Here is a 25,579-nt window from a genome sequence, read left to right as displayed (position 1 = left end):
CTGGAAAAAGTGATACACATAAATAAAGCTTGATTTCATATAGACATTCTTCACTTCACCTCCCCTCACCTTTTCAACCTTTTCTTCTCTCACAGGCGACAGGTCTCCATTTCAGGCACACAGATAATGTGATCCAGTGGCTTAATGCGATGTCGGAGAAAGGCCTGCCAAAGGTAAGTCCCGAAGAATATCTCTCTTTGAGAATTCTCATGGAGATTTTAGGCAAATATTGTAGGCTGTTTGTATTTAGATAACATCCAAGGTCTTTGGTTTTACATATAAGATATTGGAAGATAATTGTGATTATAAAACAACCTCTTGAGCAGTAAATACAAAACTGTGCAGCATTAAGCGTCCCCTTGATTTGAATGCATAATTTAATAGTAATTTAATAGTGTTTCTGTTGTGTGTTTGAAATGAGTCTCTAGACAACAATTTGAGGATATTTTCTGTTTAGAGTCATCATGGTAACACATTTTTTCCAGAAGTGTACTTTCTAAGGAAATTAAGCCTTGTATAAAAAAAAATCTCAGAACCTTTCGTCAAAGTCCTACAAAACTTTTCTTTAATGGCATTTTCATCCTAAATAAAGGTGCTATAATTCAATTTTAACTTTTCCTGTATTATTTTTCTCTTTCTGTGATAGAGTTTGACCTCTGTTACAACACAATTGCGAAGTTGCTACTCTGTTGCTTAGTAGAATAATATTGAGCAGGCTGATGCCTAATTCCATTGTGTAATATCATGATATCCTGAATCATTCCTGCATTCATGCTGTGACACGCGAGGCTACTCTTTAACCGTCATTTCATTGCCGCTGTAATTATTGTTACACCACTTTTGTTTTAGATCTTCTACCCTGAAACCACAGACATCTACGACCGAAAGAACATGCCACGCTGCATCTACTGTATACACGCACTCAGGTAACAAATGTTGTCTTTTTAAATTTTTTTATTTATAAATTCCTCCATCAAAGACCATGAGCAAGAAGTTGCATGTGGTGATGGTGGTTTCCCCTGTGGTCCTTTAAAAAAGAAAAACCCACCCATGTTTCTTTTCTGACACTTTTATGAGGTGAACAGAGCAGCTTTTCAACAGAATTACGTTCAGTGGCACAAGGCTGGGAGTCGTTTGTTTTAGTAGGGAATTCCTCCTCGAGGTAAAGTTTGAGCCTTCTGAGGCCAATCAATAGAACAGATTTTAATCTCTGTGTGTGTGATGTAAACATCAGATACTGACTTGTAACCCAAGAGATGCCAGTAACCAAAACAGTGTCTTATTTATAGACTGCAATACCCTCTTTTGCACCGAGTCAATAAAATGTATAAATAAAATAACCGCTATGAGGTCTAAGTAGCCTAAATTAAAACCAAATGGAGTGAAACATACTAACACACACAAAACTACACATATAATAGTTGTTGCAGTTATCTATTGTTACATTATACCTCAGAGAACAAAGTATAAGATTTAAAAAATATATATATTCTATGAGATTAAGAATGAACTATAACAACTGATCAATTAGTTCCACAAAAAAATAATATATTAAAGCATAGTTTCCTTCCTCAGATATCAATCTGTATTAATATTCTAATATATCTTATTTAGCTTGACATAGGTGTTGTTTGAGGAGATTCATTTATTTTCAAGACACACCCAATTTTGACACTATTTAATTTGAATAAAATTTGACTTGGGAATCACCCGCTAGCTCAGCACTGTGGTCGATGAGCTTTGTTATTGAATTTATTTTTATTTGCAAAATTGCGTGTATATACATTTTCATTCTAAAAAAAAAAGCGCAACAAATTATATTTATAATTTAATTAATTGTTTAATAAGGCACATTTAATATGTTAATGCTGTATTTTCTTATTAGAAATTATATAGAAGTGTACATTTACTTTTACGATCATACAGAAGCTTGCAGTTTGCTATTTACAATGAAATTGTTGTTTTTTTCCGTTTAAAAAAACCTTTTTAAATATTTTTTTCTTTGTAAATGGCTCATGAAAATTTAAAGAAAAAGGCACATTTTTTCTTCCAGCTGTAAAATGTTCCTCCTCAAGGTACAGTTGTGTGATAGAGAAAGAACGTGAGAAATGGAGTTAATATATCGACAAATTGAAAACGATAAATCAAATGCCTGCCCTGACATTTATTGGTCGAGATATCTGCCCTAAAGACGAGCTGGGCAATGTTGGAACTCTCATTCTCTGCGTGGTCGGTCCCTTTAATAATTTATGAACTAATGCACAGATGTAGTTTGTTGTCGTGACAGGCTGACCTCAGTTCTGTTCTGAACATTCTGACCGTGCAAAAGTGCAACCTTACCAGCTACCAGCAGGAAGTCGGGGAAGGGGGAGGGGGATTAAAGCAGCAAACAGATTCTGACATTCCTTCTCAGCTGCTGCCTATTAACAGTAGTTCTAGACCCTCCAGTTTTGTTGTCTGGATCCACACTAATGTGTCTTTTTACTACGATACCGCTGTCTCTGTGGCAGCTGGTTCTTACCTTATAAAACATTAGTCTAGTGTTTCATGTACGTTACTTGTTTTAGGGCAGTTTCTAATGTATGTACTTTTTGTTTCCACAGTCTGTATCTCTTCAAGCTGGGCCTGGCCCCTCAAATCCAGGACTTGTATGGGAAAGTGGATTTTACCGGTAAGGGTGTGAGCCTTTACGATGAGTCACTAAAATGAAGGTCTCTTTTATGGAAGACTTCCCTGGATTTGCAGTTTTCAATTTGCATTTCTTGATGTTTCCAATGATTTTTTTTTTCTCTTACCAAACTTAAGTTCATCCATGTGCCCACTGTGCTTTGTCTTGTCTCTCCTTAGAGGAGGAGATCAACAACATGAAGAGCGAGCTGGAGAAGTATGGGATCCAGATGCCAGCCTTCAGCAAAATCGGGGGAATCCTGGCCAATGAGCTGTCGGTGGATGAAGCCGCATGTGAGCAGGGCTCTTACGTCAAGGGAGGAGGAGGGATCTGTTTTTAGTTCTTGTAGTTGATACAACTTCTTTATAAATATATATATATTATATATTTATATATATATATATATATATATACACACACACACACACACAGTATATTCTTATTTATTTTATCTGTCACATGTATTTTTATTCATTTAGTTATTTGTTTAAATGCTCAGCTTGTATAAAGAGAAACCTAAAGTCACCATCTCTCCCCTCCATCTTCAGTACATGCTGCTGTGATCGCCATCAATGAAGCCATAGACCACGGTGTACCTGAAGGCACACTGGCTGCCATGCAGAACCCCAACGCCATGTTGGTCAACCTTGAGCACTGCGGCGCCCATCAGTACCACAACATGCTCTACCAGGCCAAAGGAGAGAAAGTGGCCAACTCAAGGAAGAGGGTAAGTTTTTTGAAGCCTTTTTTTTTTTTGTCGACTCACAGTAGACTCTCGTGCAGCAATGTCCAGAGGGTTCACTTGGCTAGACAAGAATGGTTGCCGGTGGCCAACATATTTCCTTCGCCCACCATAAAATTCTGATAGGATTGAAAATTGGGGATTGATTTTTGAGCTCTTGATTGGATTTTTATTGAAGCCAGAGGCAACAGATTGTGTCCCGTGCTGAGGTTGTAGTTGAGCTCTAATCATTGGAGCTGTATGAAAAATAAATCATGCTATCTCATCAGAAATATGCAACAATAGAAATAAAATATAAATCCAGTCAGTGTGTTTACACTGCATAGCTATAGTGGTGGAATAGTTTTATGAGAGGGAGGACCAAGAAAATGACCCATGAGTTTCAGGCAGTAAGTAAGGCAGTTTTCATTAAACTTTTGGAACTTTCCACTTCCAGCTTGTCATGAGGTGATTTATTTGTGTACTATTAATTATTCATTTAGCTTTTTCGTTTTTATTCGAGTTTAACTTTCACTTGTGGGAAAATGTTCAAGGGAACAGTACCTTGCCCTTATTTTTTCGTTAAATATCTTTCAATATTTTCCTATTTTCTTCTTCAGCAATTGGAGAATGCTGACGCAGAAAGAGATGTATATGACGAGCTGCTCACACAAGCAGAAATACAGGGGAACGTCAACAAGGTCAATGGTGAGTCCAAAAATAGTTTTCAGCTGCTTATCAGTTCCTGTTCTGTTGAAATTATCTTATTTTCTTTTTTTTTTTTTTTTAACTCTGAGACATTCACATTATAATACTCTGGTTGAGGGTTCTCAAGATGTTATATCTACCACAACCATCACACTTTATATATATTTATATGTTTATATATATTGGCTAATATTTAACCTAGTTGTAATAAAAAACAACCGTATAGAAAGTTACTTTATTTTCTAAATGTGATATCAACAATTACTCAAACTATTTTGAGGGTCAAGAAAAATTCACCAAAAGGGAAAACTAATTAAAATTAAAATAATATTATATACTAAATTAAATCGGGATCTGCAGGGAAAATTGCCCATTTCTGTACTGTACTAAAACACTATCATAATAATTTCAAAATATATGAATTAAAAATAAATATGATATTTTAGTTGCAAATTATATGTTAGACTCAAGTGGGTCAGGAACTGGATGTAGAAAAAATTAAATTTGGTTGAGATGAATGAACCTTCAAAAACTAATGAGCCTTCTCTTGTGCGACAGTGATCACTGCCTTAAATGCAGCTGAACAGGCTCTGCTGAACGGTGATGAAGACATGTTGTATGAGGCACTAAAGGCCATGGGGATCCAGAACCTACAACCCCAAAATAAAGGCTGGTATCTTAAGCAGTTACAGGGTGACCGAGAAAACAAGGAGCAAGTAAGTGATTATTACTTCTGGAAAGCTTAAGTTTGTTTGCTCCAATCACTCTTCATCTTCTCAGGGATCTCCTGGTGAAGCCTTGACCAAGGATGAGCTCCAGAGTGGCGTAGATGTCGCTAACGGAATGGCCGAAGGATACATTAAAAGTATGTTGTGCAACATGTATACTGTGTTTTATTCATTTCAATAATTATGCAACAGATTTCTGTGACTTAATAGAAACTGTCAAAGTCTCATATCAAGTCACAAGTGTTTTTAATGGACGCCAAGTGTTGCCTCTGCTGTAATATCATGTGTGTTTTCAGTGTTGAAGGCCGTGGAGCGAATCAACGCTGCGATCAGGGCTGGAGTTCCAGAGAAGACGGTGGAGGAGTTGATGAATCCAGACGCTCAGCTGCCTCAGGTTTACCCCCGTGCTGCAGACTTGTATCAGAGAGAGCTGTCCAGTCTGCAACAACAGAGCCCAGAGGTAGAGAAACTCAAATGTACACACACACACATTCAAACACACACACCTGTTTCTACTGTATATTTGCATCTAACTTCACCTCAGCACTCACTCATCTCTGCTTTGTTCAACTCTGAGACAAGTAATGATGTTTTATCTTCTAAACGATCGATCTTATTCCTCTGATGTTTATATCTTCTACCGCCCTGCAGCACAAATAAAAACGATTCATTCTTTTTTGTGCTAGTGTTTTGTGGGTGTCAGCCCTAGGCAGAATTAGGGCAATAAAAGATGACTCTACAATTACAACTTACTGCACACAAAGTCTGCTTAACAATTTATTAGAACAGTTGTTGTTGGACAAATGGACAAATAGAAGAAAAGTAAATAAGTGAACCATCATTGAGGAACAATTTTGAGGAAGTAGTAATTCAATTATTGAAACTCAATGCTTTTTTTATTTTAATTAATAAGATTATTTTATTATTGTAGACGCATTTAAATGGCAACTTATGTCAAAACCTAACTCTCCTGACTCACTCACATGTTTCTAATGTTTTAGATATAGTAAATCCCTCATCATGATGATGTTTTGAAGTTATTACTTTATAAAGTTGTCTCCGGTCTGAAATCTCAGCGTAAAAGAGGTTACGAGAGCTGGGTTCATTATGATGTAATAATGGCTTCACTCCTCCTCCAGCCAAGAGAAACTCAAATCATCACATTAGTTGTCCTTTAATTTCATTAAACTGAAATCTGTGACCCTCTGTATGATATGCTTTCACACAAGAAAATATAGTTTTAGACGTGTATAAAAAAGTTATCCGTAAATTCTTCCAGATTTATTCGATTCTCTAAATATGTATATAAAGTTGTTGACATTTATTTTCTCAACAAGTACAAAACCATTACCATTATGTTGGTTTTCCTTATTGGCAACTTTACAAATGAAATAAACTCCAACTCACTCCTGCAGGGTTCACTCTCCCACCCTGAGCTGCTTGTTGCCGTCGAGATGCTGTCATCGGTTGTGTTGATGAACGAGGCCATGGATGTGGGAGACAGAGCTGCCCTCTGGAAACAGCTGTCCAGTGCTGTCACCGGACTGAGTAATGTGGAGAGTGAATACTCACAGAGGTACACACACACACACACACACACACACACACACACACACACACACACACACACACACACACACACACACACACACACACACACACACACACACACACACACACACACACAAGCACAAACTCTTGTCAAACCTTGTATTACTTTGGTGTTCTTTTGTTGAAAACTGTGTTTCTCAGGTACATGGATGAGCTGATGCGACTGAAGGCAGCAGCTAAAGAAGACGGCTGTGACTATATCACCTGGAACGACATCCAAGCTTGCATCGATCACGTCAACCTGACCGTGCAGGAGGAGCACGAACGTTAGTCAAATTCAACATTTTCAAAAGTCAAACCATTAGAGTTATTTAACTGTTCACTGAGAAACGTGTTCAATGAACAGATATTCATTATGTTGTCCTCGATATTTATACATTTATAAAACATTTGAAGTCTAAAAATTTGTAGCTTTTATATATTTTTATTAAATGTTTAGGTCTTCGCTTTAAGTGGATGATGAGGATGGATGAATAAGTAAAAACATAATGTCGTTAAAAAAAGTCGTTAAAAATACATGTTTAAAAACATGTTAATTTTTTTAGATTAATCAATACAAAGATATTCCATCCATGTAATAAATATATGTGTAACAGTGAATAGTAAGATGAATGAACTAAACTAAATAACTTTCACAGGTTATTTTGAACGTTGAACTTACATGGTATCACTTTGACTTTAAGCTAAACTAAGAGTTGCATTTGTGAAAGACATTAAACTTAAATCTGAGACCGTCTTTATTAAGTAGTGTTTTTTGTTTGCAGGCATCGCAGCGATCGGGCTGATAAACGAGGCTTTAGATGAAGGAGATCCCATGAAGACTCTGGCGACGTTGCAGAACCCCTCGGCCAAGCTGACGGACGTGGACCCCTCGGTGGCTCAGCACTACCATGACAAGCTGCTGGAGGCGCGCCGAGAGAAAGCTCATGTAAGATTATTGGCCACATGTCAGCAGGATAAGTGTTTATTATTGTTTCATATACACACAGTTCTGCTCCGTATTAACCCATAAACAGTAGCTAATATATGTGAACAGCAAGTGTTATTGCCTCAGTGTCTTAATCCCAAAGTTAAAGTTTAATCTTTGTAAAGAAGTTTACAGATTAACGGTGCAGTTGTTGATATAATCTTTAAGCTATTTAGAAATGTAGAAAGCACTTTAGTAGGAAGAGAGGTTAATACGAGCTTTGGACTCTTGAACACGAAACAATATTTCAGTGTTTCCCTTAAGGCACGTCTAAATTTACAACTCTGGTGTTTCTATCTCTTCTTCCTGTGAGATTTCTTTCTGCACACCAGCGCCGCATTGTAAACAAGCATGAGTGTTTAGTCACGGCAACGAGGGGTTCGACTACATCCTGCTAGCAGATGACTTCATGTGACTCAAGCTGTGAATCCCCCATATGACCAGTGCAGACTGCTGAGGTCATGGTGTGATTTCCCCTCCACACACGCTTACTTCCTGTCGCATCTGCACGTCCGACACCATATTCGGCTTTTGATGCAGCTTCTGTGTTGAACCTTCTTCCACTTATGAAAAAAAACAACCTTACAACAGGAATTTTTTTCATGTAAGGGATCAAGTTGGTTTAAATAAGTGACTGGTTTGGAACTGGTTAGTGAAGCATTTTCCTTCTAACTGGTGTGAATATGTGGCTTGGATTGGATCACGGTAAATCAAATTAGACCGTCCAAAACTATGGAGCAGCTGTTGAATAACTTGGAACATCATTGGCTGATTTTGTCAAAGTTCCAAATAATTCAACTTGTCAACATCTGGCTGATTAATTTTGACTTTAGAGCTGTTATTTGTCAAAGCAGAAATGGTGTTCTTCATTATGCTTTCATTAGAATTGGTTTTCTAATCCGATGAGTCGATTATTATCTTTTGGTCTGTACTTCCTCCACTATGATGCTTAATCTGGTCATCAAGGCTATGTACGGAAGAGCTTCACAGCGAAAAAAGACGTGAGAAGCTACAGGGGACACTGTTGTCTCAACTGCTCCCTCGGACATCATGTGGTGATGGAGAGTTGTACAGTTGCCCAGAGGATATCAGACTCTTCTGACCGTCGTACTATGTATCTTGTATTTTGATATACATCGTATGCAACTGTTTTTGGTTTACAATACTTTTCTTTTTTTTTGAGAGAGAATTTCCTATAATAATTGAACATCTTATAAATAATATGAGGATTAAAATTTTCTCCAAACACAATTGTTTTCAACGTCACTCCATTTGGATAATTTACCCACATGGCTTTTTGCATAGATATGTATATACTACATATATTTAACCTTTTTTTTCTATTTAAGTTTTTTCACAATACCTCTGCCTTATTTTTTCAATTTTATTAATAGTTTGTTCTTGTTTTCTGAACAACAAATTCTGTAAAATCATCATGTTTTATAAATAATGTAATATAAAGTAATGTATAGTTTATTAATCAATATTAATTATATTTATAATAAAATATAAAGATATATATAATATATACATCTTTGCCCCCTATTTACCTGTTGTTGCTGTTCTAATCTTTACACTAAAAAAATATATTTTATGAGGTTTCTTGCTCTGTTATTTTCAGTCTTCCTGCCCTTTTTTATATGTATTGTAAGAGAATGCTCATTGGATATGTTCCCGGGCAGGAGCTAAAGGAAGTGAATATAGAAAAAAAAAAAAAGGAAACATGTTTTTCTTGTCAAAGAATTGGCTCACAGGGTCTGAGCCACTTGTTCCCTTAAAAGGGCAGAGCGGGCTGACCGCTCCATTAGGTAGGCACACACATGCCTGACGGAGCTGTCGACGGGTAGAAGTGGTGGAGGTGGTGAGCTCAAGACGGAAGAAGGTGGTCCAGGTATCTAATGAGGGAGGTGGACTGAGGAGTGTAGAGGCTGGAGGAAGAGTGCTAACGGGTGAACTGAGGTCGGAGCGAGAGAGTTTGGAGATGTATTGGAGCTTGTTATTTGACTGGCCTCTTTGTTTTCGCCTCATTGCTTCCTCAGTATTGCAGCAGGAAGTTCTGCTTAGACCGCTGGCTTAAAAGTTTCAAAGCACTGCCTCTTCTACTGCGGCAAACAAACACTCGCCAGAACGAGTGCAGCTGAAGTCAGGTGCACCGAAGAGTTGACGCAATTATCATTTTATTGACCCGCATTTGTGGTTGTGGATTTCCTGCAATAGTTACTTACAGAAAATTGATAGTCGAGTGAAACATAACCGCTCATTCACTTGAGCGATGAACAGTTTGCTCATGAATTATTGTTATCATGCGCTGACATCAAAGTCTGGGAGTCTTATTAGATTTTCTTTCATCGTGACAACTTAATAATCGTGCTCGCTTTATTATATTAGCTTTGTTTTTTTTTTTTGAGAAGTCAAACACTCATCGCTCCTTCTAAGCACTCCATCAAATCATTTTATTGGTTTTCCACTGGAAAATCTTTGAATGAAAAATGTGTGTATTTACCGAGCAAGTCTGACGGTTATGTTGTCAATCCTGGAGGCTTAATCGGCTTAAAAATAATTGCAATAAATGCTCTATAGTTTACACATTTCTTGTGTATAATTTGTTGACACAGTTTAAATAAAAAGTATGTCGTTCTTACTCCACTAGCTGAAGATATGCTCTAAAGATGAATAATACTGAGTAATACGAATGACAAATAAGCCCCAAAACCCACACCTTCAGCTCACCACGTCCACTTTTCCATGACACGCTGAGAAACAGAAGTGGAGCCAAAGTCTTCCCCTCAGCCCCTGTGCCCCGTCCCTCGCCACGCCCTGTCTACACGACTCCTGCCAGCCTCCGTCATTTATCACCTGTAAATGCCAATTACTGCCTCCAGTGCCAACACACAAACATTCATCAGGCCACTCATGCGTGGAAGCTTGTGTTTACCAAGAGGGTGAAACTTCTTCAAGTAGAGCTGCAAGCAGATGTGAGCTGGCAACTCCAGATCCCCCCCACCCTTCCCCTCACATGGTATCGGGCTGTTTCACCAGCTCTGCACGCACTCACACACACACTCACACACACACCTCAATTGCCCTGCAGCAGCAGGAAGGGTGGGACATGGAAGGAGGGTGGGGGCTGAAACCTAATGATTGCCACAGAAAGTACGAGCAACCAGTTTTTTTCATAAACGCAAGTATGTGGCGCCACCTGCAGGCACTGAGCTGTAATTGCTGTGACATTGTCTAATATTATAATACAACATTTATATTGATAGGAACAAGGTTAAATTTAATTTAAATATGTGTTTATTGCATTTTCTTACATGGTTTATCCAAGACGCCCATTACTTCATGAAACCTGATAACTAACAACAGTTAAAAAATTAAATTAAATTTACAATAGTAATGAAAACAGATCGGGTTGCGCTTTTTACAGGCTTTTCCTTGATTTTCTGGAACTCCTGTTGTGTAATCAGTTTTGTCTTGCCCTTTAAAGTATATACTTTATTGAATATTGTTTTAATTGTTTAAGCGCTTTGTGACCCTGGTCTGGAAAAGTGCTATACAAATGAAAATGACTTACTTACTTACCATTTCACTTGGTCTCATTCCCCTTCAGGTAGTAATTTTTCATTTGAAATTGTCCATTTACAAACTTTATCTGTTACCTCCAGACGGATCATTTTCCTTGAGATATTTTCTGGAAGTGTCCACTTCTTAAAAATCAATCTTTAAAAAAATCATTCTATTACATTTCATTCGATTTAGAATAGTGTCACTCAAAATAAGTGGATCGTACACACAAACCTGTGGAAAAGTTAAAAAATGTTTGTTTGTTTTTGGACTAGTATCCAACTGATGACTCGTTTTGTAAACAAATGCACACGCGGACTAACTTAGCGTTGACTCACGGCTTGCAGGTACACGGTTCTAACACTGGGGGAGCCAAAAACAACCTTGTGAAATCTTTATGTATTGCCTTCTTATAACGAGTCATCTACGTTATTGTCTATTCAGGAGACACAAGACCCATCTGCTGTGCTTTGGTTGGATGAGATCCAAGACGCAATTCTGAAAGCAAACTTGGACACAAAGGAAGCTTTGCAGTGTAAGAAATCATACACTCTCTCTTGTTGAGTTATGATAAAACAAGACGGTCAATAATGTGTGTGTATTTGCAGTTTCACAATCCATCCAGGCGATCAATGCTGCAGTGGACAGTGGCGATCCATCTCAGACTGTTGCAGCTCTGAAGAGCCCCAGTGCTGGACTTTATGGTGTCACTTCAGAATGTGCTCAGACATACCAGGATGACTTGTCCAGGATCAAGCAGGACAAGCTGAAAGAAGGTGGGCTTTAGCACATCACAGAGATTCCCCTCCGATTGTTGGCTGTTCTTACCCTGTGGTCCATCTATCTATCTAGGTGATAACGGCAGTGAATGGGTGAAGCACTGGGTGAAGGGAGGACACAACTATTACTACAACCTGAAGAACCAGGAGGGAACTTGGGTGGAGCCAGAGGATTTCGTACAGAACAACACGCATCTCAATAAAGACGATATCCAGGTTGGTTTTCCTGCAGTGCTGCTGGTCCTATCGTTTAACTGCTGTTCTCGTCACCTCTGCTTTTCTTCTCCTTCCCGTCAGTCTGTGGTTTCTGGGGTAACCACGGCTTACAATCGGGAGCAGCTCTGGCTGGCCAATGAGGCTCTGATAACTAAGCTGCAAGCACGTTGCCGTGGCTACCTGGTGAGGAAGCACGTAAAAGCCAGAATGAACTTCCTAAAATCCCAGGAACCTGCTGTTACATGCATACAGGTACGTTCCATGAAATTTCATTTGCAAACAAAACAACCAATAAACCTGTTGTCCAAACCACCAACAAATGTGGGATTTCCTTTTCACAAATAATTAAATGTTAAAAAGCACCCAAGTTTTCCCTTTTCCTATTCAGAAAATTAAGTTTCTGTGACCGTATACTTAACTCTATTAAAATTTCATAAAAAAAAAAAAAATGTTCCATTACAAATGTTCACATTACTTTCAACTTGTTTTTTTGTTTTTAAGTTTATGTTTTATTGCTGGGTAGATTTCAATATATTTAGTAGAACTAGTCACAATTTTAAAGTTTTTCCCACATTTATTTTCCTTATTTTAATACAGGCACACTGGAAAGGCCACAAACAGAGAAAGAATTTCGAGGATCGCAAGCAGTATCTCAAGGACCATACTGATGAAGCTGTCAAGGTGAAATATCTTTTTGTTTCCTTTCTTGTCTCTGGTATGTGCAGGCGCAAATTAAAGCTCTCTTCTCTGTGTGACTCAGATCCAATCCATGGTTCGGATGCATCAAGCTCGTAAAAAATATAACGATCGCCTGAAGTATTTTAAAGATCATGTGAGTATTTTAGTTTGTTGCAAGATCATCATTAATTATGTTTTATTAACACACTTAAAATCTGTTGTTTTCCCCTTTGTGTGAAGAGTTCTGCAGTGACATTGACACGTTTTTGCATTACAGATGAAAGACATAGTGAAGATTCAAGCATTCATTCGAGCCAATAAGGCCAGAGATGACTATAAAACGCTCAGTAAGTACCTTTAGAACCTATAATCGTCTTATTGTCTTTGTGATCAAACGGTTACAATTCCCTAATTCTCCAACAGTCAGCGCTGAAGATCCACCCATGGCTGTCGTCAGGAAGTTTGTCCACCTGCTGGACCACAGCGACCAGGACTTTCAAGAGGAGCTGGACCTGATGCGTCTCCGGGAGGAAGTGATCACCAACATTCGCTCCAATCAGCAGCTGGAGAACGACCTGAACCTGATGGACATCAAGATCGGCCTCCTGGTGAAGAACAAGATCACTCTGCAGGACGTGGTGTCGCACAGCAAGAAGCTGACCAAGAAGAACAAGGGTCAGCTGTCCAACATGATGATGATGAACAAACACAGGGGTGGACTGAAGGCCCTGAGCAAAGAGAAAAGAGTTAAGCTGGAAGCCTACCAGTATCTCTTCTATCTTCTACAGGTGACTATTAAATATGGACAAACCCTTTTTTTAGGGTTGACAATCACACAACTGACAACCTGTACCTTCTTTCAGACCAACCCCACATATCTGGCCAAGCTGATCTTCCAGATGCCTCAGAATAAATCCACAAAGTTCATGGACTCTGTCATCTTCACTCTGTACAACTACGCGTCCAACCAAAGAGAGGAGTATCTTCTGCTCAAGCTTTTCAAGACCGCCCTGCAGGAGGAGATCAAGTGAGACTTTTGCCAAATGTTTCTGATTTAAAAACCTTATTTTAGTTTTCAAACTAATACATTTTGTGCTGAATGTCTTTAGGTCAAAGGTTGACCTGATGAAGGAGATCGTGACGGGAAACCCAACCGTCATCAAGATGGTGGTGAGCTTCCACAGAGGGGCTCGTGGTCAGAACGCACTACGGCAAATCCTGGCGCCGGTGGTCAAGGAGATCATGGACGACAAAAACCTGAACATCAAGACGGACCCAGTTGACATCTACAAGAGCTGGGTTAACCAGATGGAGACGCAGACTGGAGAGGCCAGGTGAGCCTTAGAGACGGGAGTTCAGATGTTGGTCTGAACTGTTATATCTTAAGTTTGAAAGTACTATTCATTCAAAAAGGATGAGAAGTGTCAGTCAAATAAATGTAGTTTTAGTGTACAATTACACTGTTCTGACACTGGAAGGAGCCAGAATATTTTTGCTACTTTATTAGTTTTTAAACAAAATGTCACTTCGCATTGATCTCTAATTGGCTGATTGGTATATTTGGACGCCTAACTGGGTTAGATTGCTCAACGATTAATTTTCATCAGCCTCCTGTCATCCTTCAAATATATCATTGTAAGAAGTCTTGAACTTGCGCCGTATGTTGTACTCGAGGTGGTGGATTCGGAATTCTATTAGGCCACATGATCACGTGGTTGTTTAGACAAGTAACTAAATAATGATTTCAATTATATATTATATTACCCTCCAATGAGAAATTACATTAAATAAAAAATAAAAAATATATTTCTTATTTTGTTCAGTTTAATCTCAATGTAAAGCTGATGTAATAAATTAATAAAACAGCAAAGGATACAAAAGCTGGTCTCGTAAGGGCTGGATGAATTACTGGCATGTGGGCTCAAGCTGCACTTTTGAGAGCTGCTTGCTTTTATTGTAAATTTATTTAATTACCAACTGCTGTCTCTAACCAGTGTCTTCTATCGATCCACAGCAAGCTTCCTTATGATGTGACTCCGGAGCAAGCCATGGCCCACGAGGAAGTGAGAACAAGACTTGAAGCTTCCATCAAGAACATGAAGACAATCACGGATAAATTCCTCTCCGCCATCGTGTTCTCTGTGGATAAAATTCCGTAGGTTCTTTTTGTTTTTCTTCAGCGTAGACTCAAATCATCATCTTTGATTTTGAACTTGATAGGTATGGGATGCGCTTCATCTCCAAGGTGCTGAAGGACACTCTTCATGAGAAGTTCCCAGATGCTACAGAGGATGAGCTGCATAAGGTCTGTCTAATAAATGTATAGATGATATGACTTGCTGAGATTTGATGAACAAACATCAGTGTGTACGTCTGTTAGTGCTCGTGAGCAACATTGTGCAAAAAATGACATTTTGTAATTTGGGGAACTAACGTTGAATCAGGCGATCACTGCGTCACGTCTCTTACTGGCTTCTTCTAATTTCCCCCTCTGTTGTTCTTCATGTGTCGTTCCTCATCCGTTTCTCTGTCCTTCCTTTTCTGGGTTTTCCTCGTAACCCACCAGCCCTTGCTTCTCTGCTGGTGAGAGAGTGCGTCTCTCTGATGAAAGGTGAGCACACGCCTGTGGTCTTCCTCTTTTTAGCAGCAGCAGCTTCCTCATATTCACAGCAGTACTGGTCAAACCTCAAATGTCTTTGCCTCACCTTATACAATCCCACTCATCCGGGTCAAGATTTGTCTTGTTTCGTTTGTCTCCATGAATCCACTTGAATCCTGGCAGATTTATGAGGGTTATTCATGTGCAGGGTCATGAGTCACGCCGTCTCTTATAGAATTTACCGTTCGGTACCCCTGGTGTGCAGTACATTTTCTTCAATTAAAGTCACGTATACTAGCATTTATGTTGTCAAATTAGGGCTTTGAGATCAAATGTATAACAATATATTTATAAAATATATATTATATATATGGCAGTTACAAGTAATAGAAAAGAAAGCTGTGAAGGCCTTTGTGATTCGATTTATATAAAGTCGCAAGAACCTCTAACCCATGGGTGACTCGTGCGTAACCCTTCATTTGTGAGTTTTTGATAGCATTGAGAAATAAATTAGATCGGAAAACAGGAAAAAAATGAATTAACCTAAGAAACTATTTTATTCCGGTCATGCGATATGCTTTCATAGGAGGCAACAAGTTTGTAAATAAGTAAATAAGTAATTTTTATTTATATAGCGCTTTTCCAGACCAGGGTCACAAAGCGCTTAAACAATCAAAACAATAGTCAATAAAGTATATACTTTAAAGGGCAAGATACAACTGATAACAGGAGTTCCAGAAAATCAAGGATTTTTTGTCCCAAAAATAACCAATATGGAAATATCTTTTAACAGTATTTAACTTCCTAATTAATTAAAACTGACGGACGCTTGTTTGTTTCAGATCGTAGGAAACCTCTTATACTACCGTTACATGAACCCTGCGATCGTTGCACCCGATGCCTTTGACATCATCGAGATGTCCGCTGGAGGGCAGCTGTCCACCGAGCAGCGCCGTAACCTGGGCTCCATCGCTAAGATGCTTCAGCACGCCGCCTCCAACAAGATGTTCCTGGGAGACAACGCGCACCTTAATCCCATCAACGAGTATCTCACCACCTCCCATCAGAAGTTCAGGTGCGACTCTTGACCGATCTGTGACGTTCCGTGACGTCTCTTTCTAACTTGGACATGGATTCACAGGCGGTTCTTCCTGGCGGCGTGTGACGTCCCTTCACTGGAAGACAAGTTCAACGTCGACCAGTACTCCGATTTGGTCACGGTCAACAAGCCAGTCATTTATATCTCTATTGGGGAAATGATTAACACGCACACAGTAAGTTTGGGACAGTAGTGAGTGGATCTTGTAGAAATGAATATGTTTGAAAATATGTTTGTGGTTTTCCAGCTCCTCCTGGATCACCAGGATGCCATCGCGCCAGAGCACAACGACCCCATCCATGAACTCCTGGAGGACCTGGGAGAGGTTCCCACTGTAGAGTCACTGATTGGTTAGTAGTCAAAGTTTCAAATGCATTCCATCAGGGATGTCAAACTCAATCGTAGAAACAGCCAAAATCCTTTAGCCGTCGCAGGCAGAACAAAATTAATATTTACAAAAATTGTCCTTTAAAATAAGCCTGATTGAGATATATTTGTTTTTATTCTTTATTCTAGACTCTCTTATTCATTCTCCTCTATGAAACACTCACCGAGCAAATTCCTTCAACATCATTTAACTGTTATTAAGAGTCTCTGTGTAATAGTTCACAACAATTATCTTTATTTTTAATCAAACATGAACATTAATCTACTTTTGGCAAAACATTCTTGTTCAACACATGGCCCGGGGTCAGTGCAAGATTCTTCAAACAAATACAACTTCAAACATGTTTAACTCGTATGAACTCAGTGTCTTCAGCGTTGGTCGATATGACGATAAGTATTGAAATATAATTATTTATGCTGCTTGGTATTATTGAATCGACAATACATGTGATTATAGTAGTATCAGAAAAGTGTTACGATAATGCCCTAATATTAATCTGTCATAATCCAAAATCAAGACTTGAGAAAAGCTCATTTTATCAAATCACTTTTATTTTCATTCGGTTGTACATACAGCAGTAGTGCAACAAAAAGAGAGAGAGATCCAAGATCCAAGACTTGATCACTCAACAATCCTACACAACTAGGCAGCACACACTCAAACATTTGGACACATTCCCAGAGACGTTGGCAGCTAAATTGACATAAAAGTGGAATTATATATAACTAAAAACTGGGACAATAAAACTAAATGGTTTAAAAACTGCAGCTATCCCCTTTGGCTAAAAGCAAAGATTAATTTTGTAAAAGTTATGTCAGTGATCAGCAGTTAAACATTCTGACAGCCTGTGGAATGAAGCTGCTGATCAGTCTTGTGCATTTTATGCTCCGGAAGCGTTTGCCCGACAGCAGCAGTTCAAAAAGATTGTTAAGAGGGTGTGAGAGGACCCTGATGATGCCCTCTTCTTATTTTTTAATATTACAATATAATCTTAAATGTGTGTTAAAAAGATAATCGTTCTTGTTCACTTTTTATCTTGTTGAATTATGTACCTTTTTAGCCTAAATATGAAACTTTTTTGATTTGGTTGCACTTTATCTTACAGACTATAAGACGACCATTACTTGAGAATATAAAAAAGCTTTTAACAAACAAGGATCATGTGTTGGAAAAAAAATGACATATGTAATGACAAATAAATGCTGAATTGTTTTGATTAATACAATTAAGGGTAAATGGAACAATGGTTAGAATGTGGTTTTGTTTGATGACATCTTCTGTCTAACGCAGGAGAAAATCCTCTCCCTCCCGACGACCCTAACAAGGAGCTGATGGCGAAGACTGAGGTTTCACTGACACTGGCTAATAAATTTGATGTCCCTGGTGAAGCTAACAATGAGGTGGACGCCAGAACTCTTCTGCTCAAGTAGGTCCCCGGACCCCCGAGTCATATATATATTCATACATTTTATATTCATACGTTTTTCTTTTGTCATTTTCAGCACGAAGAGGCTCATCGTAGATGTGATCCGGTTCCAGCCCGGAGAGACTCTGACTGAGATTCTCGACTCCACTCCAGCTCCAGAACAGGTGAGCTATAAAAACGGCGGAACATTAACTAGGCCACAGTCTCGGCGGGGTGCTGCTACTTTTAGTTGACCGTACATCAAAATATGAAGTACTCTGCGGTGAGAATACAAAAGATGAAGTCAGTTTACTGAAGCTGCTGTCGACCTACACTAATCGAACAGTTGTCGTCATTTTGAGTCTGTGTTACAGGTTCATGTTAGTTTTTAAGCTCAAAGATGATCACTCTTGTACTCGCTGTCCAGTTGTAAACCGAAATCGAAAATGGTCGATACTGTGTTTGGGAATTAGGAAGCGGAATACCAGCGTGCCATGCAGAGGAGGGCCATCCGAGACGCCAAGACGCCGGAGAAGATGAAGCAGGTGAAGCCTGTGGTGGACGACAGCCTCACGCTTCAGGGAAAGAAGGAGAAGATCAAGAGCAACTTGCAGAGGCTGGCAGAGCTGGGCAAGGTCCATCCTGAGAACCGCTACCAGGACCTGATCAACGATATCGCCAAGGTGGGAGAAAACCTTCCATCCCGTCTGTCGGACTCGCCTCACAACTGCTCTAACGTCTGGACACTGGTTTACAGGACATCAGGGATCAGAGACGGTATCGTCAACGCAGAAAAGCCGAGCTGGTGAAACTCCAGCAGACCAACACGGCTCTGAACTCCAAAACCAAGTTTTACAACGTGCAGATTGATTCATACAATCAGTACATTAAGACATGTATGGACAACCTGACCAGCAAGGGCAAGTAAGTGTCGCTCAGTTCATACTAGAGTTAACTTCTAATGTCAAGTCACAAGTTTTGTTTGCTTATCTTTAATATATATAGTTACCCCTGCTTTTTTCATTTGTTTGACAAAAATGGGAAATTTGTCTTGAATATATGAACTTGTAACGATGTTGTTCCCCCTGTGAACACCAACGAATTTAACTTTTTGGTTTGTCTGCCTGGAGGTTGTCCAGCAAACCAGGAAACAACAAGACCAAAAAGAGCAAACAAGTGTCGCAGAAGTACACAGCAGCCCGCCTGCATGAGAAAGGCGTGTTGATTTCCATCGAAGATCTGCAGCAGAACCAGTGAGTTTCTTCTCAGTCAGCTCTTTCTTTTTTTAGTCAGAACATGCAGCAGCACATCATATAGAAAGAGGAAATAGCAGAACAATAAATATGGTTTTCACACAGAACTGAAAATCTGGATGATACTTGAACATTGAAACTGCAACTACAAACGCATGTAAATAACACATTTAAACATTACATTAAAGAAGAAAATTTAATGTTTTAGGTTTAAAAATTAGAATGAGTGTAATATCCCCAAAGTATATTTGGGGTAAACAATGGAAAGAGGAGTGCCTAAGAATTATTTATTTAAAGCTACTTTTAAGAGCTTTATTTAACAGCACCACAGGAGATGGAGTTGCTAAAATAAAATTCAATACGGAATCAAAGCAAACAAAATGAAAAGATGAAAGGGTTCAGCTATTTAAGAGGTTTTACTGCAAGTAGTTAATCTAAATTTAAAGATGAATTAGACCAGGTTTGAATCGACTCAATCCCACAAGAGGCTAAAATCTATCTAAAATCTAAAAACTATCATTGAGATACTGTCTTTTCATTCTCGGAGGTTGGATCTATATTAATAATCTTTGTGTTTTTTCTCCTTCACCAAACTCTCTTATCAAATACCTTTTCTTTACTACCAGTTTTTCTATTATTGGAAGGGCATCATTTTCGACAGCGATTATCTGTTCCTTGACTTTTCTTGAATCAAAATCAGAATCTTTTAATGCCAGCGTTTAAAACACAAAACGGGAATTTGTTCTGGTGGCAAAAAACAGATTGATGAATAAAATGGGTAAAATAACCTTAAAATGGCATATAAATAAATGTTGAATAATTAATAACAAAATACATTAAATTTAATTCATTAATTATATTTAATTAAACACTTATCTCTTATTAGATATGATATCAACATGACCATTAACTTGTCAAATGTTCATTTGAGACATAAATTATAGCCACAGTTTCTTTTATGTGCGGTAAGAGTCCAACTACGACAGTTTGTGTATTTTTAACATTAAAAAGCGATAATAATGCTAGGGTATACTTATTATTGGCTCCATGTGTGACTACTTCCTGCAGTATAGTAGCTGTAGCAGCTGTATCCAGGCAAGAAATAACACTCGGATATGTACTTTTGAAATGATGAACAGATTGATCAGTGATTTGTATTTAGCTAACAATCCTTTTCCTTCTTCAACAGGTACAAGAACGTTATTTTCGAAATTTGCCCGTCAGAGACAGTTGGAGTGTTTGATGTGAAGGCTAAGCTCATGGGAGTGCACTTGGAGACGTTACAGTTAGAATATCAGGTATTTCAACGACTGCAGGTTTCTAAACGTTTGACTTTTAGCGCTGAAACACGTGTTGTTGTTCCCAGGATCTCCTCCAGCTGCAGTATGAAGGTGTGGCAGTGATGAAGATCTTCGACCGAGCCACCATTAACGTCAACCTGCTCATTTTCCTCCTGAACAAGAAATTCTATGGAAAATAAAAAAAAAGGATGGAAGAAAGAGGAAGAGGTTTATAGACACTTAATTTTTTTACCACAAGACCCACTTTGAGGGTTGCTCAGCCTGAACGGTCTGGTTGCTCACCATACTGCACTTCTGCCATGTGCCTTTGCACATTTATGTGCATTATATTTTTGCTTTATCTCGCATCACCGTCTGTGCGTTATTGTTCGTGGGACACACGTTTATAGGTGCTTGCTGGAATATTGTTCTTAAAGCCTTTGCATTTACAGTTGAAGGTTTGAAAGATTCAAAGTTGTATTTTTATTTTACCATTAGCTTCATATGGAATTGTTGTGCATGGGCTTGAATTATTAGATGTAAAGACATTTTTTCTTTGCTGTTAGTCGCTCACCTGATGTGCCTATAATCTTTAAACCTAAACCCTGGTGTACTTTTCAGCAGGGCTGTAGTACGAAACCTCTGGTTTCTGGCTTTTTTTATTTTATTTGGCCATTTTGCTTTACAATTTAATTTTAAAGAGTCAGGGATTGTCTTCTTGTTTCTTTATTTTTAATTAAACTAAACTTAAATGAACTTGGACTATTGATAAAAGAAATTAGTTTCTGCATTTATTGTAAAATTGCACATAAGGAAAGAAAATGTTCATTTTAATTTCACTTGAGAAGTTTAACCCTGACAATACAACAAATAATAATAATCCCATTTTATTCAACAATTCTGCCAACTGGAAAGTATATTGATGATGAGTTAGTTTTCTAATATGCAGATGATGTCACGTCAAGAAGTATAATAATTATGATCATATAGATCTGAACTGGATAGTGATATTGTATGTCTTGCTGGAAGAAATTAGAGATCCCCTATTTATATTTTTTATGTTTCCTTACATTATACCATATTTAAGATGAGCAAAACTGAAGACACATCATGCACCTGAGGATGTTCAGTATTGGTAACATGTGGGCTTTATAGACTTCAAGCTTTCCTTGTTGTTTTCCAAGTTCTGTTTTGCTTCAATCTAGCCTTGGAGTTCCCATGTGACTTGATGCTGGTCAGTGGAAAACACCTTCCCTCTGTACATTCAATGTATTTTTTCTGTTTTAGAATAAAGCTCAACACAACACTGTGTTATTGTCATTTATTCATACACCAAAATAAAAAAAAATGAAAATCCATTTCATTACTCAAATAAGTCCCACAATTGGGCACTAATGAATGAATCGTATTTTTTTGGATAAATTATCATTAATGTAAATATTAAAATGATGGTCTAGATTATATGCATACGGTTGGTGTTTTGTTTGTTTATTTTTTAGACAAAACCATTGCTTACTTAAAAAAAAAAAATCTTGTAAACTCTATAATTGCTTATATATTCTGAATATTCTGAATTTCTTTAAGTGAAATTAAAGACACACAAATCCATTCCATCAGGTACTTGGCCCATTTTGGTAATTTCAGTCTGTCAAGACTAAAGCAGCAATATGTAAGATTTAAGAGATTGTTTATGGCTCCCCCAGTGTCAGAAAAGTGTAACTGCAAGGTTGTGGAACCTTCATTGTACGGTTACCACATGGTTTGTGTATTTGTTCACAAAACGGTAGGTTCTACTTTCTTTGCTCGCCCTCTAACCGCTTCGCTACTGGTTTATTCTAGTAGCCCTGCCTTGTCTCTGAGAAAGCTCAATGAACTCAACACCCAGCTGGGTTTAGCCTCATTCCTATAAGAGGTGGGGAATACCCACCGCACTTCCTGCTTTTCAAGTCAGCGGGAAAGCCTCTGACGGTGAGAAGTGGAAGATCACAGTGGAATAAATGGCAGACTTGAGTGAAGCAAACAACATGGATTTCGAGCTCCCCCCCCCCCCCCGCCACCTCGGTTTACATGCGGACTAAGAGTCGGGATGGACGAGGCATGCAGGACTGCGAATCTGGGTCTGGTTTGTCCTAAACTGGATGAAATCTGGGACGACCCACTGAGGGGGTCCTCCTCTCCCATGGCTGTGGGGCCACCCGTAGTGCATGGATGGGGTGGACTGGCGAGTGCGAGCTGCCCTGGACCCTGGAGCTTGGCTCTGGCCAGGCCGTCCTGTAGCTCTGCCTAGAGCTGAAGACAGCTTAACAGCAATGTTGCAAACAACATGGCTCTCATGTGCGGTGCGCTCGACAAGCTTACGTTCCAACCTGATGAGCTAGGACCATCAGATAAGCAGGAGGTCAAGGACTCTGTGGCTGCTCTCCTCAGGATTTGAAGGCCTATGCGATCCTTGGGGGAAACTCTGTGATGCCGGACAGCTGGGCCATCGGCATTTGTTGCTAGGTTTAGCCGCAGGGTTGCCCAAGAAGGATCTCCGGGCTCTACTGGATGGGCCGATAACAGAGGACTCTCTATTTGGTCTGGAGCTTTGGCAGATCGCGGCTCGCCAGGAGGTAGCGCAGCAGCAGTCATCGCAGCTTCGAGATCTTGCAAGATGAAGAAGCTCGACCGGGGTACAGCGCTCGTTGTCTGAGGTCCCGCTTGTCGGCTTCATCCTTGGGTGCTGGAGTGAGCAACAGCAGCAGCGGATAGGAAGTCCGTGTCGACAACGTCAGCAGTAGGAGCCAGCAGCTGCAGCAGGATCGGTGGCCGGTTCATCAGGACCTTTTCCTTCAAAAGCATTTATGGAAATAAAAGACAGAACTTATGATGTTTCTGTGGTTTGTTCTAGATCGTTCTTTATAGACGGCGAGAGCTTCCTCTCACTACAGAGTTCGAAGGGGTTTTAAATGCCTTCGTCCGGGTCATGCCAAGGTTGTGATAGTCTGTCTACAAGGGTCCACAGACTGCAACCACTTGTGTTTTATTTCCATTAAAGCAGATGTCCGCCACATTCCTCCACGTATCTTCGCTCTTAGTCAGCTCCTGTTATACTAAAGAGTGCTCCGGGTATTGAGGAGGCTTCCGGGAGGAAAAGGGTACACTTCTGAGGTTCTCCACGCGCGTTCACGCGTTTCTCCCCAAGAGCTGTACGAGAGTCCAAGAGATGGAGGCCCGGCTCGTGTGATGCCTTTTCGTCATCGGCCCGCCCCCGGGACAGTCACGGGGGCAGGCTGAGGAACAACCAAATGTTCATCAGAGCTACGGTTCTGACGGAACATTATTTGGCTTGGAGTTGCCTTGTTTACTTCATTCCAGATGGCAGAGGGAAGTTATCAGGCGGGGATATGCACTCCAGTCCCGTCAACCCCTGCGTTTCTCTGGACATGCATGGTGGGGCAGGAGAAATGATCCTGCCTAAGAAACTAGGTCACTACGCTGATGCAGAAGAAGGTAATAGAGCCTGTTCTAGCAGCAGAGATGATGATTGGGTTTAACTCCCGGTACTTCCTTGTGCCGAAGATGGAGGCCCATATTGGACCTCAGCTATTTGAACAAGTTCATAGCTGCCCGCCCGTTTTGGATGTTGACAGTCAAACGTCTGCTGACAGGTGTAAGTCCAGGAGATTAGATGACATCTAACGTGTACGTTAACATCCCTAAAGTCAAGAGACATTGAATGTAACTGCTTTTCCCCCTTGGGGGTTAAGTGTGAATACACTCGCCTCCTGTTCAGCTGCTCCCACCTCGACCTTTGCCAGAGCTTATTCAGCATGTCAACAGGATCAGTGGCTCACACTGGTTTGAGTGCTGCCGTTTCAGTAGGAGGAAGTGCAGTGAGTATTCCCCACTTCTTATAGTAAGTGGGCTGTACCCAGCTGGGCGGCGATTTCATGAGCTTTCTCAGAGGCTCTGCCTCGTCTCCGAAAAAGCGGTTAGAGGGCTTCGCACTAATCGTAGAACCTGAAGTTATGAAGCCAATAACTCAGGGGTTTCTGGTTTTATTTTCCTGGTAAGTTAAAAAAAACCCACTGTTGGAAAAAGAGTTTGGTGGTCACATGACACTCACAGACTCTCCGGGATGATCATCCAGTTACGCAGCGAAGAACATTGTTAAAATACTATTTTGAGAGTTTCACTACATGAGTCGTGATTGTTTAAAATCAAACCGATCATTCATCATATCAAAACATGGAATATAAATAAAACTGAATGGCATACTTTGTTAAATTAGCTAGTTAATAACGATATGAGTTGCATTTCTTTCAAATTCTTTCTGCCTTTAAATATTGTCAAGATTACAATTACAATATTGTCAAGATTACAAATACATTAGAATCTAAATTATATACAGCTCAAATTAACAGTACATTTGTATTCATCATGTATGAACACAGTAAATTAAATGAATTACCATTTAAATAAATGAATGTAGAGAAGAATTACACCTGAGTCTCATTTGTATTTGTTTTTTTGTTTTTTTTGCAGGACATGTGTTTCTATTTTTATTATTATTAATATTATTATTTGTTTTAAGCCTCGTCCTGGGTATGCCATCTACAAAGTAATTGAAGGCGAGTGCAGACAATCTAGAATCACATTCAATATATTTTTTTCTCCTGTACATGTTCTCGGACTGTGAAATAATAAAAAAAAGAAAAAATCCACAGAAGAACAGGACCAGGGTCCATCCCTCAATCCAGGGTTGAAGCCTAAGATTGTTTCATTGCTGATCCAGGAATAAAAAATTTAGAACCCGAAATTCACAGTAAACAATTCAATTCAATTCAATTCAATGTTATTCAAAGTGTCTTATCATAACAAAGTTATCTCAAGACACTTTAATGTTGAAGTAAGACTATAGTTCATTAAGGAA

The 25,579-nt window shown here is 39.3% G+C and overlaps 1 protein-coding gene across 1 annotated transcript in view; it reads left to right on the top strand.

The window, feature by feature from the left end:
• iqgap1 (IQ motif containing GTPase activating protein 1) overlaps positions 1-21,968 on the top strand; it is a 33,896-nt gene extending 11,928 nt beyond the window's left edge. The window contains exons 5-38 of the mRNA XM_087794372.1: positions 96-173; positions 850-926; positions 2,604-2,671; positions 2,848-2,961; positions 3,217-3,395; positions 4,010-4,097; positions 4,656-4,813; positions 4,878-4,962; positions 5,122-5,285; positions 6,241-6,401; positions 6,578-6,702; positions 7,201-7,364; positions 11,412-11,502; positions 11,576-11,743; positions 11,820-11,962; positions 12,044-12,214; positions 12,560-12,643; positions 12,723-12,794; positions 12,918-12,987; positions 13,064-13,428; positions 13,504-13,667; positions 13,750-13,974; positions 14,655-14,795; positions 14,861-14,945; positions 16,082-16,314; positions 16,381-16,513; positions 16,586-16,688; positions 18,017-18,152; positions 18,229-18,316; positions 18,605-18,814; positions 18,889-19,055; positions 19,262-19,384; positions 20,574-20,682; positions 20,751-21,968. Of these exons, the coding sequence (XP_087650498.1) occupies positions 96-173; positions 850-926; positions 2,604-2,671; positions 2,848-2,961; positions 3,217-3,395; positions 4,010-4,097; positions 4,656-4,813; positions 4,878-4,962; positions 5,122-5,285; positions 6,241-6,401; positions 6,578-6,702; positions 7,201-7,364; positions 11,412-11,502; positions 11,576-11,743; positions 11,820-11,962; positions 12,044-12,214; positions 12,560-12,643; positions 12,723-12,794; positions 12,918-12,987; positions 13,064-13,428; positions 13,504-13,667; positions 13,750-13,974; positions 14,655-14,795; positions 14,861-14,945; positions 16,082-16,314; positions 16,381-16,513; positions 16,586-16,688; positions 18,017-18,152; positions 18,229-18,316; positions 18,605-18,814; positions 18,889-19,055; positions 19,262-19,384; positions 20,574-20,682; positions 20,751-20,864 (4,656 nt within the window). The 3' untranslated portion in view covers positions 20,865-21,968. The remainder of the gene's footprint in view (positions 1-95; positions 174-849; positions 927-2,603; positions 2,672-2,847; positions 2,962-3,216; positions 3,396-4,009; positions 4,098-4,655; positions 4,814-4,877; positions 4,963-5,121; positions 5,286-6,240; positions 6,402-6,577; positions 6,703-7,200; positions 7,365-11,411; positions 11,503-11,575; positions 11,744-11,819; positions 11,963-12,043; positions 12,215-12,559; positions 12,644-12,722; positions 12,795-12,917; positions 12,988-13,063; positions 13,429-13,503; positions 13,668-13,749; positions 13,975-14,654; positions 14,796-14,860; positions 14,946-16,081; positions 16,315-16,380; positions 16,514-16,585; positions 16,689-18,016; positions 18,153-18,228; positions 18,317-18,604; positions 18,815-18,888; positions 19,056-19,261; positions 19,385-20,573; positions 20,683-20,750) is intronic.
• Positions 21,969-25,579: the final 3,611 nt, after the last annotated feature.

Source organism: Callionymus lyra, chromosome 6 (assembly GCF_982586985.1).
Source record: "Callionymus lyra chromosome 6, fCalLyr1.hap1.1, whole genome shotgun sequence".
Classification (NCBI taxonomy): Eukaryota; Metazoa; Chordata; class Actinopteri; order Syngnathiformes; family Callionymidae; genus Callionymus; species Callionymus lyra.
The sequence above is the reverse complement of the archived record's forward strand: the minus strand, read 5'-3'. Positions and strand labels throughout refer to the sequence as shown.